A 19,218-nucleotide genomic window follows, 5' to 3' on the forward strand; every position below is an offset into this window, starting at 1 on the left:
AGAGCCCTCCCCCACCCCAACCCAAATTAAAAGCAAAGTCTCCATTTAAAAGGAGTGGAAAGAGCTACAATATATATTTTCAAGTATCCATTATGAATTGACATCAACATAGAACAGTGATTGTCACCCTTTTTCATCTCATGGCACATATGAACTAATTACTAAAATTCTGCGCCACACCAAAAAATGCATTTTTTTGTTGATCTGACAAAAAAAATAGGTATAATTATAGTTTATTTACATAATAATAGTAATTACCTACTATTCTCTTTGCTTCAAAATGACTTTCTAAAAAATCAAAATGACTTTCTAAAAAATCCACTGACCAGGTGGTGGCACAGTGGATAGAGCGTCGGACTGGGATGCGGAGGATCCAGGTTCGAGACCCTGAGGTTTCCAGCTTGAGCATGGGCTCATCTGGTTTGAGCAAAGCTCACCAGCTTGGACCAAGGATTGCTGGCTTGAGCAAGGGGTTACTCAGTCTGCTGTAGCCCCACAGTCGAGGCACATATGAGAAAGCAATCAATGAACAACTAAGGTGTCACAACAAAAAACTAATGATTGATGCTTTTCATCTCTCTCCGTTCCTGTCTGTCCCTCTCTCTGACTCTTTCTCTCTCTCTCTCTCTGTAAAAAAAAAAAAAAAAAAAAAAATCAAGTGCCTATATTTGTATAAAAGGATTTCTGGTACCAAGAACTAGCCAATCAGATGCAACCTTATTACGTGATGTGACCTATAAGATACAACTCTATTACATGACCTATATATTTATGGTTCAAGTCAGGGCACTAACACCAGAGGGTTATGGTTGTGTTGGCTGTTGTCATTTTTTTATTTGACAATCTAAGGGAAAAGAGGTCAGTGCCCCTGAGATAGTCAGGCATTGCGTATTTTAAAAATTCTGTGGTACACCAGTGTGCCTCTTGTGACCCACTGGTTGAAAACTGCTGGTGTAGAAAAGTCCCATCTGTTACTAAACAGAACGTGAAGTCAGTGGGCTTTGCAGGACTAGATTTAAGCAGGAGCAACAGTGGGTAGTCAGCTCCACAGCCACCAAAGTGGGAAGCACCTTTGGGAAGCAGTGTGACAGAGGGCCAGCATTGCTTGAGGCACAAATAATGCACAGTCGTCTCCTTGGAAAACCGTGGGTATGGCTCACAGAACGAGTTTTTGGCCATGGCTAAGCAAATCATTAATTCAGTGTTATTGCTTATTTTTAAAAAGCCCCAAAAACTAGCAACTATTCATTTCTACCTGGTAACAGTTTTATTATTAAAAATACTAGGCTCATTTTCATTTCTACAATACATTTCTGTCATCTTATGTCAGAATCTCTCACTCTAAGAATGAGAGACTTCTGGGAGACCAATGCCTTCACCATGATTTCTTCTTCATGCACTGATCCTGGGAAGTACAACTGTACTCTGTCCCGACATACTCAAGCCAGTCCAACTGGAAATATTCATTCATTCATTCATTCATTCATTCATTCACTCACTCACTCACTCATGTTCCCAGACTCTTTTTTGGAAAGTCTGTGACACTAGTCTGGGGGAGGGCCGAAGGATATGTCCTTTCAAGTCAGTTCCTGGTAAGCCCAGGCACAGCCATGGCAGACAGCCCTGGCGAGAGGCCTTCTTTTCTGCTCAGTACCACTGGGCGCTGTTATGGACTGAACTGTATCATCCCCAAATTCATCTATTAAAGTCCTAACTGCCAGCACCTCACAATCTGACTGTATTTAGAGACAGAGCCTTTATAGAGGTAATTAAGGCTAATTGAGATCATTAGGGTAAACCCTAATCCAATAATACCGGTGTCCTTACAGGCTGGGAAGATTAGGACAGAGACACGCAGAGGGAAGGCATGCTGGAAGTTGAGGGTGGCCACGGACGGACGAACCATCTAGGAGAGGGGCCTAAGAAGAAACCGAACCTGACAACACCTTGATCTCAGACTTCCAGCCTCCAGAATCATGAGAAAGTGAATTTCTGTTGCTTAAGCCCCCCAGTCTGTGGTTTTACTGGGGCAGCCTGAACAAACCAATACAGCAGGTCCTCAAATCACGTTGTTCTGGTATAAAGTTGATGAACTGCCACAGGATCTTACCTCTTATTCATGGCAATTACCCTGCTAGAAAAGTTGATTTTGTTATATGTCATTTCAACTATAGATGACATTAAGTGAGGACTGACTGTATGTAGTTTCTGGCACCAGAGCAGGCACTCTGATAAGAAGGAAGCTGCCTCTTGGATAGATTTATCAGTCCAAGGCAATTAAAACACAGTTATGTTGAAGATATTTTAAAAGGCTTTTGAAGTAATCCAGTATGAAAAAAACCTTTCATTTGCCCAAACTTGGAACTAAAATGAAAAACAAAGAAAAATAAAACTGTTTTGAGTAGAAATGAGATAAACTGATGCTAGTAATAATAAATCTTACACTGTCTCAAAGGACACGAGGTCAGAAAGCCATTTATGAAAATCATTGCTGATTTTATGTGCTCACACTCCCGTTTGTCAATCACCCAGTTCTTTCACATTCTGCTACCAGTTCCCTGGGTTCATGCATTCCTCTGCTCTTCAGCACAGTACCCGTATGGACAGAGAAAATCAGACTCAAAACCAATCTCCATTAACAGCTCCCATAAACAAGTAGCCTGGAGGCTGAGGTGCTGAACACAGTGAGGTTTCTGGCTTTGCCACAGATTTAATGTATTTTAAACTGCTCTCGCTCCCCTAGATTCAAGAATGGTTGGAGCACACTTCCTTGGAGTTGGTGAGAAATTTAACTCACTGGCAATATCTGGACTATTCTTTGGAGATAAAAACAATGGAAAAAAATAAATACTTTGGTCTTGGCCCTACTTAGCTGGACACTGGGCAAATGCTTCTGTCTGGGCCTCTTCTCACAGCTACAAACTGAGAAGGTCAGTTTGATTGTTCACTGAAATCTCTTTCAGCTCTAAAACTTTGGCAGCTCTCAAGATGGGTTAATTTACTTTCTCTAATTGTTTTTTAAATTACACATACCGTGAGGTTCCCTCCCTGGCCCCCAACTATATTATAAAAGCATAAAAAAACTTATTTGAAAGTTTTATTTTTCAATATTTTGTATCATGATCTAAGAAGTCATATTTGAAATCTTGTAACTTACTCTGTTGTGTTGGTGTAACCCACGACTTCTGTGCTCAACAGAGTCATGTCAATCACAGATTGGCTGGTGAAGAGAAACAGTCTCAAGTTACCATGCAGTAACTGTGACTGTCACTGGCAGGACTCCTCGCCACCTCGTACAACTGCACTAATGGCTTGAAACTAGTATATTTCAGATGAAAGTATAAAGTAATCATAGGCAGAACATCTTGAATAACCACGTATGTTCTGCTCAGCTGTCTGAGATGATATATATATATATATCACACACACACTTTTTTTTCCCTCAAAATTTTAAAGGTAAGACTCTTTACTGAAAATTATTTACTATTACCATTATCTGGTTTTAGAAGTGAGACTATTTAAGACACACAAAAACCCTAGGAATAAATGAGTTTAGATTTTTATTTGAAAAAGTAGCTTTCCCTACCTTTTTCCTTTTTAAGTTCTGCCATTTTTCTCCCTTGTCTTTTAAATGCCTGAGGGTAACCACCATTTTTGAAACCAGGCATTTTCATTAAAATTTTGATATTTCAGTACAAATTATAAGAATTTGATGTAGCAGCGCATTATCCTAATGCCCTGATCATCATACTATGTCAGAATAAATAAGAACCAAAACAAGAAAAGAGCTGCAACCGAGAGCTCTGTGCAGGAATAGGATTTATTTTTCCAAAGAAGAGATACTTGGATGAGCCTTAGTCTAACACCAGACAAAAAATACCCCCGTGTAGTCTTTAACTCCCACTTGCAAGCATGCAGCCAAGTTTACCTACCTCCACCACGCCGTGATGGATGGATGTGTACTGTTTCTTCTTCAGCATCACCAAGGTGATGACTATCACTGTTGCTATGACAACACCGCCCACCATGAGTCCAATGATCGCACCTTTGTTTGAACCCACATCTTCCGCAAAGAACACCTTGAAAACAAATCAAGAAGAGAGATGGTAATCGCACAAGACATTTTGATGAGGTATATTAAAAGTTTTACTATAGTCAGTATATCTCCTGTTCTAAATTTGAGTTGCTGGTCACTCCATTTTTTGGGTGTATCCTTGAAAAAAAATCACACATTCTACTTACTAGGAATGACATTTGTTGTCTATAGAACAATGCACATGCAGTGTGTGGCTTCCCCAGGTCTAGCATGTCTACTTTCCCCACAACATGTCCCTAAAGAAGCAAAACAGAAGCCAACAGGGACCTGAAACCCTCTGACAGGTGGAACATTTGGTGAGGGGGAAGAGTAGCGTGGGCCTATCACAAGTCAGAAAGGCATGACTTGTGGTTACAAAAGGAGGTCAGCATTTTCCTACTCCCAGCAGGTTTAAAGCTGGGAGACCTGATGCGTGACAGCTACGCCTTAGGTACTTTTAAAACCCACAGATGTCCTCATTTCCGTAGAGCAGTGACTTTCAGCCGCCGTGCCGTGGCACACAGCTGTGCCACAGGAATTTTAAAGACATGCAGTACCTGAATATGTAGTCAGGGGCACGAACCTCTTTTCCCCTAAATTGTCAAATAAAAAAATGACAACAGCCAACACAACAATAGCTGTCTTGTGTGAGAGAATCAAAATTAAAACTGTCGGAGCAGCAAAAAACATATTTTTTGATGCGCTGTAGAAATTTAGTAATTAGCTTATGTGTGCCATGAGATGAAAAAAGTTAAAAATTGCTGCCTCAGACGGACATCAATACACAGGAATAAGTTTTCCAAAACAAAGGAATTAAACAGAAGAAAAAAGATGTTTTGTTACCCATTTTTAGCTGCGATAATTCAGTAGGACAGACACGACACCAATTAACCTTGAGAAGCATAATGTTTAAAAGACAGTTATTTCGAAAGGAAGTAGTATGCAAGAATTTTAATAGTCACAATAACTCATGCTTTCTTCCTATGCTGTCTCCAGAAATCCAACTGAAAATGTTGCTGTTAATTTGGATTAAATATAAAAAGAATTTGGAGACTATTGTAAAAAAGGAATTTATCCAGTATGTTAAATTTATTGTACTACACGTCTTCCTATTATTTATAGAGGCACATCATTCTTTTTCAAATTTAACTACTTATATGGAATTACAAAAGTAAACTGCAACTTTTATTACCTTGTTAAATAAGATGATCTCATGCCAGGCCATCTGACCTAATGACTACTAAACATAGATCACATTTGTTATATAAATTAATGAAAATAGTTCCCTAAATATTGTTTTCATTTCAAACTCAAGACATTGAAATAACTGATATTCATGAACTAAAATAGTCCAGCAATCTGAAGAGGCAACATAATACACAGCAAATTTCTACGAGTTTTACTCATGGCCTATTTGCAACAAAATTAGAAGCTGTTCACAAATATCCCACTTTCTAAAGAATGTGCAAGCTCCACACTATTGATTAAAAGCAAATCATTCATTAGTTAATGATTGAAGTGTGTGGTAATCAGGAATAAATGCAAGCCTGGACATCCCCCTATGTCTTTAAGAAAATACTGTAATTTTGTAATATTCATTGCACTAATTATAGTGCATTATCTTATCAATGAGTTCAGTGGAGGGAGCGGCTTCTCCTAATTGCCTCTGCTGCCATTAGTCACTGTCGCATTCCAGGAGCCTGTGTGATTGCGGCAATGGATTTTTATGACACAGGCACCAGAAGATGCAAATCCATGCATTAAATCTTCAGCTCTGTGCCTCACCGGCTCCCAACTCCTCAGTTTTTCTTTTAACCTCTTCCGTCTCAGCCAGATCAAGAATGCCCCTGATTTTATAACTATACTAGATTAAATTGCCAACAAAAACCATACTATAAAAATGTTATATGTCCTTTTACAAAAAAAATTATGGAAGTTAAAATGCAAATCTGACTCTTAAGTCAGTTTTTAATTTGCTCCAATTATTTAGAGGGAGAGTAGAGGCACAAACAATAAATTTAAGGCATTTCTGGTGGAGTTTAATAGTTGGGTTTAAACATTTTATTTATGAATATTGGAAAGATTTCCTTTTGAAAGGAAAAAGAAAACACCCCCCCCCACACACACACACATAAACTAAAACAAAAATAAGAGCCTGACAGTGAGCAGTTCTCAAGTGTTGTTATTGTTATGATAATTTTATTATTATTTCTGGTTCACCACTAAATGTGTAATAAAATTGTCTCCCTTATTAATTTAACCCCTTTTCTGTGCTTGCTGATAAGGTGAAAGGAACCCTAACACAATGCAGGATTTATCTACAGTTTTTGGTCACGGATTTGACATAACAACTAGGTCCGCCTGCAAAGGAAGCGGCTGCTTTTCTAATTTACTCTAATTCTAGTATTTGGGGGAGGAGTGGGTGATTTTGTCTGAAGAGGAAGCTGCTGCTTTCCTCGTCTAACCTGCACCCAACAGCATAGCTGGGAACAGCCTGCAGTCTTGCTCACCTGCTTCCTCTCATTTCAGTAGAGACAACCATCCTACCCAAATCCTACCCCTGCAGGAGAACTTAAAATGAGGGTGTTGGGAGAAGAACAAAAGGAAATGACAAAGTAGCAAAATGTAGATAGTTACAAATGTGCAGTAAAGCAAATGGCCATAATAAAAAGTGCTCCAGGTCCTGGCTGGGTAGCTCAGTTAGTTAGAGCATCATCCCAGCAAGGTTGTGGGCTTGATCCTTGGTCACGGCACATACAAGAATCAACCAGTGATGATGACATGAATAAGTGGAACAATGAGTCAATGTTTCTCTCTCTCCCTCTCTTTCTAAATACCAATAAATATAAATTAAAAGAAAAAAGTGTTTCAAAACCAAGTAATGTTTGCATGTGTTTGAGATTTTGATCTTTCAAATAAATCTATTATAAACCTGTTTTCCTAAAGAAAAAAAAATACTAACAATAACAGAATGGATGTTGATTAGAATAGCTGCTATAATAGATATTACTTATACTTGCAGCCCGGTGTGGGCTTAGCTGCCTTCCAGACAGAAAGAACTGCGCTGCGAAGATCCTCTCTTCCTTTTCACGTTTTCATGACGATCCTAAAAGCAGGTGTTTTTGTTTTTCATCTTTTCCTTAACTGGATTTGTGGCACAGGATGAATGGGAGCAGATAAGCCTTTGGCAAGACAGAGTGAAGGAAGAAAGAGGTAAGTGATTTTACGCACCAATTTTTGATGATGAACTTCGTATCCCGAGTCATGTCGGAACTCTGCATCCATCTTCACTTCAGAGATCTCTTCCGTCTTGATATTTGTCAACCCTGAACCTGCATTGTACCAGAGCATTAGAACCAGAACTACAACATGCAGGGCAGCCTATTCGTTTTCTCTATAAACAATAATGCTACAACACAAAGACTGCCAAAAACCCTTTATAGACTTTAAGTTAGATAAAAATAGATTAATCACTTTTTTTTTCCAAGAAAAATGACACCCTACCTAGAAACCCTTAACCATCATGTATTTTAAACAAACAAAAAAAAAAAAATGAAAGATTAAAGTAATATGAAGTTAATGCTTCTATGCCCTTAAACACATACTATTTTTTAAATAGGGAAGTTAGAAGGTTGGCAAGGGTTTGTTCCTAGAATACACTTGGCTGATTTAGGGGCCTGTTGCTTAGCCTACTGAATGTGTTTTTGCTTGTGCTCATATTCTTTCAGGAAAAAATAATAAAAGCCTTTCAAAATGAACATTAATTACCTGGTAGAACAAAACTGCTATTCTGAGGCTTTGTTCCAATTACAAACAAATTATGTTCATGTATCTATGCAGTGAAGCTTTGCAAAAATCCTATCATTTATTTAGTTAAGTGATTGAGTTATAGATACAGGATGTAATTGGTTTATTGGCTGAATAAAGAGCTACAGTCCATAATTTTTGAAAATCCTTCTCTAAAACTAACCAACTCTTCCCTCTCTATAAACTGCTCTAGGATTCTTCCACTAATTGTCACAATGTAATTCATTTTTTTAAATAATAATTTGAAGCTAAAAATACCCCAAAATGCCAAGTCATTTTTTAAAACAAAAAAATGAAAGTACACAGTATAAGTTTCTACACTGTAGTATTTAAATATCAAAAGTCAGAATGGTAGAATGAGAAGGGTGTTCCCAACCAAAGGCCACCTCTCAGCTCCTGCTTGAACAAAAGCGGAATATATTAGTTTGCCTCCATTCTCAGATAGCTTTGCCTGTCAGAATGGCCTTTCTTAATCAGCCCCAATCAGTTTCCTATAACTTCTTTGAGCCGTTCAGCACACAGGAAACCCAGTCTTCCCTTCTGCCTTATAGCCTATAACAGATCAGATGCCCAGGGAGAAGCAAGGGTTCCTGCTGATGCTCCTCTTTCTCGGGCTACCCATTCCCAGTGCCTTCAGCTCCCAAGGGACTATTTCTTTTTTTTTTTTTCTTTCAATATTTTTTTCTTTTTTCAGAGACAGAGAGAGAGAGACAGAGAGTCAGAGAGAGGGATAGATAGGGACAGACGGGAACAGAGAGAGATGAGAAGCATTAGTCATCAGTTTTTTGTTGCAACACCTTAGCTGTTCATTGATTGCTTTCTCATATGTGCCTTGACTGGGGGGCTGCAGCAGACCGAGTAACCCCTTGCTCGAGCCAGCGACCTTGGGTCCAAGCTGGTGACCTCGGGGTCTCAAACCTGGATCCTCTGCATCCCAGTCTGACACTCTATCCACTGCGCCCCTTGGGTCAGGCCCAAGGGACTATTTCTTGCTCTTTATTCAGTCGCCCTTCCCGTCCTGTGTACAAGGTGCTGTGGAACTTGCCTTGTACACCCAGCAGAAACAGAAAAGCAATGTCCACAGCAGCACCTGCTGTGCCGCACTAAGAGCACAGCACAGCCCATACAGAAAGGAACGGAGGATAACTGGACAGGACCGTAGGAAGCCATGCTGGCGACCACAGCTCACCCATTCTTGTCCACTAACTCAGTCTCCACTTAACTAGATGACTAAAAACAAACTCAAAAGCAGTATCATCCTACACCTGGCTTGTAGACTGTGATACTATCTTCTTTCCCTGGTGCTTAGCAGAACTACCTTTTCTCATTCCTATCTTCCAAGCACTTCTCCTGCTTTCTCAATTTTACAAGGATCATGGAGAACAGTTCTATGATTTCATCCTTAAGTTCTCTTAGCCTTTGATTTGTTTGGGTCATAATGATTTGAATGTGGGTAGGGAAGGGTGACAGTGATAAAATATATCCAAATATCTGTTTGCACTCCTCTCTTGAAAAGGTGAGATTAACTCCCTTCCCTTGAGTGTGGGTTGGATGTAGGGACTTGCTTCTAATGAATTGACTATATGGAAACAGTGATGGTGGATGACTTATGAGACAAGGTCATAAAGGACATTGCAGCTTGCTTGCTTTTTATTCTTTCTCTTGGTCTGGCGAAAGCCAGCTGCTACGTTGTGAGGACATGCAAGCAGCCATACAAAAAGGTTCACGTGATGGGATACTGAGGTCTCCTGCCAACAGCCATGTGGGTGAGCTGCCATGGAAATAGTCCGGTCAAGCTTCAGGCTCTCTGATGTCTGTAGCTCTGGCAGATGTCTCAAGTGCAGCCTCATGAGAGACTCTGAACCGGAAGCACCAGCTGAACCATGCTGGACATCCTGAGTACTACAGTAATTATAACAAACTAAAAGCTTGTTGTTTTAAGTTGTTAAGTCATGGCGTTGTTACATAGCAATAGAGAACTAATACAAGGGATTAGTTTCCTTTCTTATTTTGATTTATATTGGGTTTTAATTTCCTTTTCTCAGAGGGTTATTCTCTTTAATATAAAAATAAGAGACAGAAGCAAAATAAATGTAAGACAGTTTTCCTTTCTTTCATCTTTTAACTGGTTTTCTCACAGACTGCCCTCTTCCACCCCCTCCCATTGATCCCTAACCCGGTCTTAAGAGCCACAGTACTCTCTATTCTTTACTTATTTTTTTGCTTTAAAACTGTTAGCATGTTCTCTTACGTTTCACAGGAAGATATGGCTTCTAATCTTCCTGACACTGATTTTTACTGGGCTGTGACACTCCCAATCTTATTTCTTACTGGTTGTGTATTTTTATCTTTCTGAAAGCCCTTTTAACTCTGAGATCCTTGTAGAACTCCAGTGATTTCTTTACCCTCCAACCTTTTTTCCCTGTCATTAGAGTATAACAATGCAATAGTGAATATTTTATTTCTGAAATTTAAAAATATTTTTTATTTATTCATTTTAGAGAGGAGAGGGAGAGAGAGAGAGAGAGAAGAGACAGAGAGAAGGGGGGGAGGAGCTGGAAGCATCAACTCCCATATGTGCCTTGACCAGGCAAGCCCAGGGTTTTGAACCAGCGACCTCGGCATTTCCAGGTCAATGCTTTATCCACTGCGCCACCACAGGTCAGGCCCTATTTCTGAAATTTTAAAACACCTCTTTTGAATAGTTTTTTTTTCAGATTTGTGAAAGCAAAAAAATCATATCATAAAATAAGTAAAGAATGATCTCTTCACTCATATATTTAAAAGCCCACTATTCCTGAAAGGATACCAAGAATACTTTTGATGGTTAAAAAAAATTCAAGCCTGACTAATGGTGGTGCAGTGGATACAGCATCAGCCTAGAACACTGGGGTTCCTGTTTTAAAACCCCAAGGTTGCCAGCTTAATAGCAGGGTTGCTAGCTTGAGTATGGAATCACTGACATAATCCCAAGGTTGCTGGCTTGAGCAAGGGGTCACTGGCTCTGCTTGAGCCTCCCAACCAAGGCATATATGAGAAACAATCAATGAAAAACAAAAGTAACACAGCTATGAGTTGCTGCTTTTCATCTCTCTCCCTTCTTCTCGTTTTGTCTCCTTCTCTGAAAAACAATAAAAGAAAAACATTCAAATTCACTATCAAGTCAGAACAACAGATAATTATAGCTTGAGAGTTTAAAGAGTTTCAGCAGAAAAAGCTCTTGCTGGCTCATTTTTGCACAGCATGTATAATCATTTAATGAAAAGACTTTCTATACTTTAAGCAAGTCTCACTAAAAGGGGAGAAAATGAATAAGCTTGCACACAGGGAAACATCAATGATCATAAGTTGATACTGCATGTAATAAAATGTGATGGGTAGATTGAAATGAAACCCAGGGACCTTTGTTTACAGGCTCACCAGATACAGTTTCTAAGTCAGGGTGAGCAAGGGGAAGCTGTTGTTCATTTGCAGGAGAAGGGAGGCACATCCTTCATGATGCTTCTCACATGGCTTGGAGTCAGGCACCTAGTCTCCTTTATTAGGACTGGAGCAGGGTGGTGATATATTGTAGGGGAAAGGGTTGCTTTCCACCCCCGTGAGGAAGCTGCTAACGCATTTTTCTTCTTTACTTTGGTCAAATGGTGGACCTTTTTCTTCAGAGTCTATTTTTCTCTGGATATAAGCCACAGGGCACAGCTGTAATGGCTACTATGCTCAGAAATGACCACTGATATTACTGTGTTCCCTACCTGATTCTATAGTCATTTCATTTCAGATAGGAAAGTCAAGGGTAAGTCACTTCCCTCAGTGGCGATTACACAAAAGCCCTTTTTTTGTTTCTGAGTGGCCACAGTGATTACTCAAACACAATGACATGATATGACAATCTTAGAAAGGGTTTCTAAATTTGGAAAGTCTAAAGATATAGCTTGGCACCTTAGACCCAAGTATGTGGTCTTATAAAGTGTGGTGACAGAAGAACTGAAACTAATGTTACAAGACATAGGGAGAAACTGGTCCAAATGCTCAGCAGACTCACTACAAGTACAAAACTATAGAGCAGCTATATGTGTTTATGCATACCATACATATGTCTGCACTGTGGAGAATCTTCCTCACTTCATAGCTGAGCATTCTTTTCCATCTAGGACCAACTAGGGGAGCGCATACCTTAGGTTGTATAAGAAACGAAGCTTGCCCTGTATGTCCTCATCTGTACTGAATTTCTTCCGTCTTTTTTACCAAAGGCTGTGCCTCAAATTGTTCAAAACCTTTCTTGAAGGTTATTTCCAGCAACTGCCTGGCTAGTGTCCCTTCTGCTCACATCACAGGCATTCTGGTTCACACTTTATGCACTCTGTATCTCCCTGCCTTCCTATTTCCATCCCTTCTTTCTGAATACACGAATAGTGTGTATCCCTTCAATTACATTTCAAGCTCCTCCAAGCAGAGAACCTGTTTAATTTCTTTCAACCCTTCACAGCATTTAGGGCATTGATCTTTGTGAACTATCAAAATGAAATATTACTATTGTCACAACAAAAATGCCACATGAGCCCCCCCTCTCTATTACCTCTAACTGTTCTCTAGCTCTTCCCTTCACACAGAATGTTTTTGTTTGACAAGATATGGAAAAGTCTTATTCATGTTAGATTTAAAAAAAAAAAAGAAAAGAAAAATTGACTTTGATGGTATTGTTCCCTCCTAAACATTTCCATAGGAACTACTGGGTGTAGCACACCCAGTGTAGGGCTTAAATAAAATATAAGTCACATTTTATGCTTATTGATCAAAAGCTTTTCTTTCTTTAAAAATAAAGTAGGAAGTGCCATGAAATGAAGCCTTGAGGCAAACAACTAACCGGGGCTGGTCTCAGCTACAACTAGACTGAAACTGACCCTCCGCCTTGGGCCCTACCGGTCGGCTGGACAGGATGGGAGTGCAATGACTGGCTCCTTGAAATTCGCTTGTGTGACACTGGCAATAAAGCAGGCATCAGGAGAGCCGGATCTGTGTCTGACTTCTCTAATTTAAGTTCCTCTGAGCAGCCCTACAGACGAAGAGCCATAAAATCAACAAGATCAGCTGTCAAGATGTGTCACTCCACTGTCCCTGCTGCCCTGTTAATCACAGTGTGGAGGCATGAAGACTCCACGAGTCACACTGAGTTCTCCTCAATGACAGTGGTCGGGGACAGAAGCGTCCCGAGCCTGCGAGAGAGGCAGGGTGCGCTCCTGGCCCAAGTCTGGCTCTATCTGAACCTGGAACCTCTGTGTGTTTTCCTGTCCCTTGATTACTGCAAAGGACATTATGAAGCTAAAGAAGAAAATAAATATGCAAAGGAGGAAAACCTCCCCAAGATATAAAGAGCTGTCAATTCAGTAACTTCTTTTTTGGAATCAGCGACAACACGGCCTCCTATCAGTTAGTGAAGTTGTGCATGGAGTCAAAATTAGGTGTGCATGTGCTCTCATTGTGGTTTACATTATTCTTAAAACTAAGGTTGAGACTAAATACAGAACAAAGAGTGAAAAAAATGTTTCTTCTTAATGCTTGGAAAATAGTAAAAAAAAAAAAAAAAGAGGTGTCTATTCTGGTGAATGTTAAGTAGCATGAGAAATAAAGGACTTGTATGCAAAATTACGCACATCCATGTTGGCCACTCAGTGAGAATAAGTCTACATATACCATGTACAAAAGAGGAAGTACAAATATTTCTGGGCTACGGAGATATTAACATTATGCTATTTTTAGGAAGTCATGTCTCCTTGAGGAACTGGTTGAAGTCTGAGCCCAGTTCAGTTAGACAAGGACCATCCAGATCCAAACAAGAGAGGAAGAGATGCTCCTCACAGTGATCAAGTGGTCCCCAGAGTCTGCGTCTGTGTGGGTTTCCATTTCCAAGGACAGGTAGCCTGTGTATAATCCTCTCCACTTAAAAACGATAAAGAAAAAAAAGTTGGAAAGCCTCTCAACTATAAAGTTGAAAAAGGAAAGCTCGGAAAGAAAGAAAAAACAAACTTAAGAAACAAAGTGTAAAGAAAAAGTCAAGGGGAATGAAAAAAGTTTGGTTTTCTAAGTTGTTTCAAATCCTATTTCTCAACATCTGCATTTTAGAGAAGAAAGGGGGCGGCGTACTCAAGCTCAAGCGAAAGAGGCCGGGATGGAGAAGGGCATCGGGCTGTACCTGGTCGGGTGGTCAGTCCTCGGTCAGCGGCGGGGCGGGCGTCGACAGGCTCAACTGGGTGCAGGAAGCAAGACACACGGAAAGCAAACAAGACAAATCAAGATGGTTAAGTCGAGGCTCCTGAACACAGAGCAGGGAGAAGCATGTGCAGTACACCAGTTATAAACAAGGAGCAGCTGGAAAAGAACCCCAGTGAGTTAGTCCTGAGCATCAGGGAGGGAGGGGGACCCCTTCCAAAGGCTTAGGGCTCTTCTATTCCAATCCCAACCCTTAGTTTTCTCACAAGAGCACTCACCAGGATATGCAGCAACATCAAAGAGGGGCTGTGGCGGGGGTGAGGGTTCCTCTCTGTTAGTTTACAGATAGTTTCTTGGCTTTTGATTAGAAATAAAATATATTATACCCAGCCCGGTGGAAAATCTTAAAGATACCTCCTTATACCGCTGTTCAATCTTATCTCTTGTTCCAGTTAATTTACTACAAAAGGACTCTGTGAAATCCCCAGGGGAAATGCAAATATGAATTTATCGGGAGAGAAAGGTTTCACATCATCTGCTGTTTTAGTGGATCAAATTTGTTCCCAGTTTGAGGGTAAAAAAGATAAACCGATCTGTACCTCGGTCACTCTGTCTTTCTCATTAAAGGCAAGTTTCTATTGAATAGAAGACATTCAGTTAAAATATGTGAAACGTGGGCATTTCCTTTCATATCTGTCAACTTCCACAATTTTTCTTGTGTGAGGATTATGGGCCCGGCCCAAAGGAAACCGTGCAGGCAGCACAATAGTGCCCGCCATTGTTGACCACTGGCTGCTCTCTCAAAGTGCTTCTGATTCGCAGAAGGATTAACGTGAACTTAAAACACTGGTCTTTGAAGGAAACAGGCAAAGGACAGAAACAAAGCTTTCAGGATTAATAGATGGACAAGGGGTTAATGGAGCTGGGAAAGGGGAACAGCCCCTTGGGTGAGGTCTGGCACACAGAAGTAGGGGAAGGTAAGGCAAAGCGAGTGGAGGTGTCCCTGAGAGACACGGTGTGCTGGATGATGGCTTTGGATCTGCAGTTTCAGGATGACCAGACAGCTTCCTAATGGGCACAGCCCAGGCATGCAAGGTGGGTTTATAAACCCAGATCGATTTCGAATGTCACATGTTGGCAGGAACAGTAAAAGGAAAGAGAATGACAGCAATGTCAAGATTTCAAAATAGAAAACAATGTTTCTGAGAATACATTTGGGCAAAACCAAAGAGAAATGGGGCTTGGTCCTTGCTCATGCAGACACATGGACAGTATAGGGGTAAGGCGTGGAGGCAGACACACCTAACTCTAACAATACATGTGACCCTGGGCAAGGGACAGCTTCTGAGGCTGTTTCTTCATATGTAAAATAAAAGTAGTAACATCTGCAACTTCTATGTGTAGTGAGGAACAACAACAAAATTTAAATTTGTTTCAGAAACTCAAATACTATAAAACCATTATTTATTAAATATCTTATTTATTAAAAATATTCTATAACAACCATTGCTGTGAGTACGACTAATCTTCATTTGTTCACTAGTTTAAGACATCTTTCTGCAACTCATAAATACACTTGAACAATATAGTTTCTCTGTATTTCATCCTTTTCCCCCCATCTGCAACCATATAAAGTAAAGGACTTTATTATTCCTCATAAAATGGAGTTAACTAAAAAAATTACTGTACTCTTTGAGTCTCCTAAGGGCCCCAAATGGTGCTTCAGTTAAAGATAAGAACGTATGAAAGCACACTTACAACACTTACAGAGCAAAGACATAACTAAAGGGTGATCACACGATCAGAAACCAGATGTGACTCAGAGGGAAGCGGCTGAGTCTGGGGTTTCAAGGAGACTTGAAATGCCAGTCCGGTCTTGGGGTCTTCTTGAATGCCACCATTTACTTTCTCTGTGATCCTGGAAAAGCCGCATTCTTTCTGATTCTCAGTTTTGTCCCAAGTCAACAGGGTTTTCTGGGGCTCAAATGGGTAGACTTGAGAAAGAGCCTTACAAACAGTTATGCACTATTCCACAATTACTAAGGGATATGGGGCATATCAAATGCACGTAGTAAAAAGTCTGAAAGGTATAGCCACATAAAACTATCAGTTATTTTGGGGTGAGGAGACTGTGTGTCTATAAATTTCTCTGCCCCCCCCCCAGTGTATGTGTATTATTTGAAAACAGTAAAAAAAAACCCTTTTTTAAAAGAAGACAAAACAATAGTAGTTTTAGTCACTTAATCCCTGCTTAAACAGCTTGGGGCTGATTCAGTATAAATTAATACTGAAAAAATTAAGTAACTCTTTTGTTCAGTGAGCAGACAGCAATACTTTTTTTTTTTTTTTTTTTTTTGCTCAAGCCAGATGAGCTCACGCTCAAGCTGGTGACCTCGGGGTCTCGAACCTGGGTCTTCTGCATCCCAGTCCGACGCTCTATCCACTGCGCCACTGCCTGGTCAAGCAATACATTTTTAAAAAGACAATTACAACATCACTGATGAAAAAAAAAGTGCACATCGACACAACTCACTACCACATTATTTTCCAATCTCCCACAAATATACTTCCTAATTTCCCAAATGGACTAGGACTCATTAAACCAAAGGTGGTTTCAGTATAGTGTTCAAAACATTTTACACTGGCTGTTGAGTAAATTAACTATGAGCAACAGATCATCTTAAAGAGTTAAAATAACAGTCAGGAAGAAATGTGTTATTTCCCTGCCTTTAGCAGTTTTAAATCCAATCCTTCCCTGAAAGCAGGAGAGAAACAGAATGATTGAAATCCTGGGACTTGGGAGTTTGTTAGTTCTGGCGCTGATTGTAACAGATCCACTTTAAGCTAAACACTGGCCACAGCACAACCTCCTCACCTGGCCCAAGGTGATGGAGGAATCAATAGGAAACCAGTGTTACACAGAGGGAGGCCTGAAAAGGACTGGTTTTCAGGTTCAATGAAAGGCTTTATTAAATCTCAGCTTTCCCACTGACAGTGATTTGCTTATTGCTTTTTTTATGGCCAAGGGAAAATGGAGCAGGGGGCACTTTGCAATTACATGCACGCAGTCTTACAAGTCCTGTTGTGCCTTGTTAGAAACCCTATTATCCTATGCATGTGCCTTACACAGAGAAGCTGACCAGTGGCCGCTGTGTTCCCCATGGCTCTTCCTGGCTGCCCTGCGCAGGCAGTCATGGAAAAGAACAAACTCAAATGCAATTTAACAGGAATGCTTCCAGCCAGATTTCACAATCCACAAGACAAAACAGCGCTGTAAACAACAGCTTCATGTCTGTTTAGCCAGTTAAGTTTTGTGGATCGGAAAAACCACAACATAAAATCTCTTCAGGCAAATTGCAACTGGTCAAAGAGGCTAAACTATGGGAAAATCGTGTTTCTGATAAGCTTTTTTATTTTCAATATAAATTACAAGAATGTCTGGGTGTCTGATCTTCTATCTGGGCTTCACTGATTGTGCCTAAGAAAAACAACCCATTTTTGGTAAGTGTTTGAAGCTGCGATGATAAGGATTGCATGAACAATAGAAGGAAATCCTTTGAGAATTCTAGGTATTTCCAGTAGCTCCATGTGTAAGCTCATGTTTATAAGATGAAGGAGAAATGGCTCTGAGAAGGAGAAAAGGGAGACGAGGAGGGCAGAAAGGGTCAGATTTTAGGACTGTGCCATACAGGGTATGGCAAATGTAGGTTCACAGTTGTGAGTATGCCAAACACACACTTTATTCTTGTATTATTATTATCTATTGTGTTATTTTCCACTGCTACATCTGTAAACCAACTTTTGCCCCACCGTGTAGGTAGTTTGTTATGTTCTTAAATTTGAAGGATATACTGTTAGACCATAAAGTGATTCTCCTTGAGACAAACATCTCTAATAAGATCCTGGTTCTATCTGAAAGAAATAAAAGCTGCCATAAACATCTACTATGTCATTGGCACTTTGCTAAGAGCCTCACCTGCCACCTCATTGAATGCTCAGACCCCACCTTCAGTTAAGAGTTATTTACCAACTTTTTGTTTTGTTTTTTTACAGACTAGGGACTAGCCAGAGAGGCTCTGTATCTTGTCTGCAACACACAGCAGAGCTGGAATTTAAATTCTGATCCCCATCATTCAGAAGAGGGGGCAGGGTGGAAAGTACCTACTATCCTGTGGGATAGTGGGGAACGCAGAGGTGGCTTTGAGTGTCACTACAACGATGAGGGAGGGCACTACTAGCTTTTAGTAGGTGGGGACTGAGGATGTGCTGGGCACAGGACAATCCTACAAATAAAAATTGTCCTACACCCTATATGATTTCTTATATTCATTATTATGTGAGCATTTTTGCACAGTTCTTACTGTAGCCTGTATATGTCAGGAGCTCACCACTGGGTAAATTGAGGAAAAACTATTTGATTTAGAGCTGTCCTAAGAGTCATTCACTATTTTAGAAAAGCACGTCATTGCTGCTCATAGAACCTGAATCAGGAACTGGCCCCAAAGCCCCTGCACCTGCAACTGTCATATCCATGGAGGACAGACACTCGGCCACGCCATTGTGTCATCCTGTAATTGAGCCCGAGCACTTATATGCTGAAACACTTATAAATTAGATCCCTGATAGTGATTTCTCCCCACCAAACTCTGTCAGTCTGTTTTATTCTAAGATTCATCCTTAAGAAGGCTTTTCAAAATGTTCTGGGGGTGGGGTGGGTGTTGGGTGTGATAACAGAACCAGAACTCAAGCTCTGAGATCTTAAATATTATTGCTTCCTATACTTTTATATAAGATTTTCTCTGTTTAGTAATAACAGATCTTTATTTAACAACAGTATCAGTTCTTTTGATGAGGTCTAGGCCAGGCAACAGCTATACCTGGGTGAAGAATCCAGAAGCATTCATCTAAAGACTGCTAAACTGGGCATCTTGGCAATACCCAAGGGCCTGGTGTGTGAGTGTGCATGTCCTCACATTTGTGTGCATGGGCATTGTCTCCCAAGACCAACGCTATAATGTGTGTGCTGACAGGGGTCTGAGTCCAATGGCTAGAGACCACTGGGAGTCCATGTTGGAGCAAAGGTGTTTAGTCCACTCCTGTTCTGGGTTATCTCCAAATTGTATTGTTCT

The 19,218-nt window shown here is 40.3% G+C and overlaps 1 protein-coding gene across 6 annotated transcripts in view; it reads right to left on the reverse strand.

Moving 5' to 3' along the window:
• Positions 1-19,218, reverse strand: part of APP (amyloid beta precursor protein) — a 323,882-nt gene that overhangs the window by 7,142 nt on the left and 297,522 nt on the right. For 3 of the 6 annotated variants that reach the window (XM_066259112.1, XM_066259110.1, XM_066259108.1), the window contains 3 exons: positions 14,073-14,126; positions 7,307-7,407; positions 3,933-4,079 (listed from right to left, as the gene is read on the reverse strand). In XM_066259112.1, the coding sequence (XP_066115209.1) occupies positions 3,933-4,079; positions 7,307-7,407; positions 14,073-14,126 (302 nt within the window). The remainder of the gene's footprint in view (positions 1-3,932; positions 4,080-7,306; positions 7,408-14,072; positions 14,127-19,218) is intronic. The other 3 variants (XM_066259113.1, XM_066259111.1, XM_066259109.1) reach the window with 1 other exon arrangement.

The sequence above is a fragment of the Saccopteryx bilineata genome, chromosome 2 (genome assembly GCF_036850765.1).
Source record: "Saccopteryx bilineata isolate mSacBil1 chromosome 2, mSacBil1_pri_phased_curated, whole genome shotgun sequence".
In the NCBI taxonomy this organism is placed as follows: domain Eukaryota; kingdom Metazoa; phylum Chordata; class Mammalia; order Chiroptera; family Emballonuridae; genus Saccopteryx; species Saccopteryx bilineata.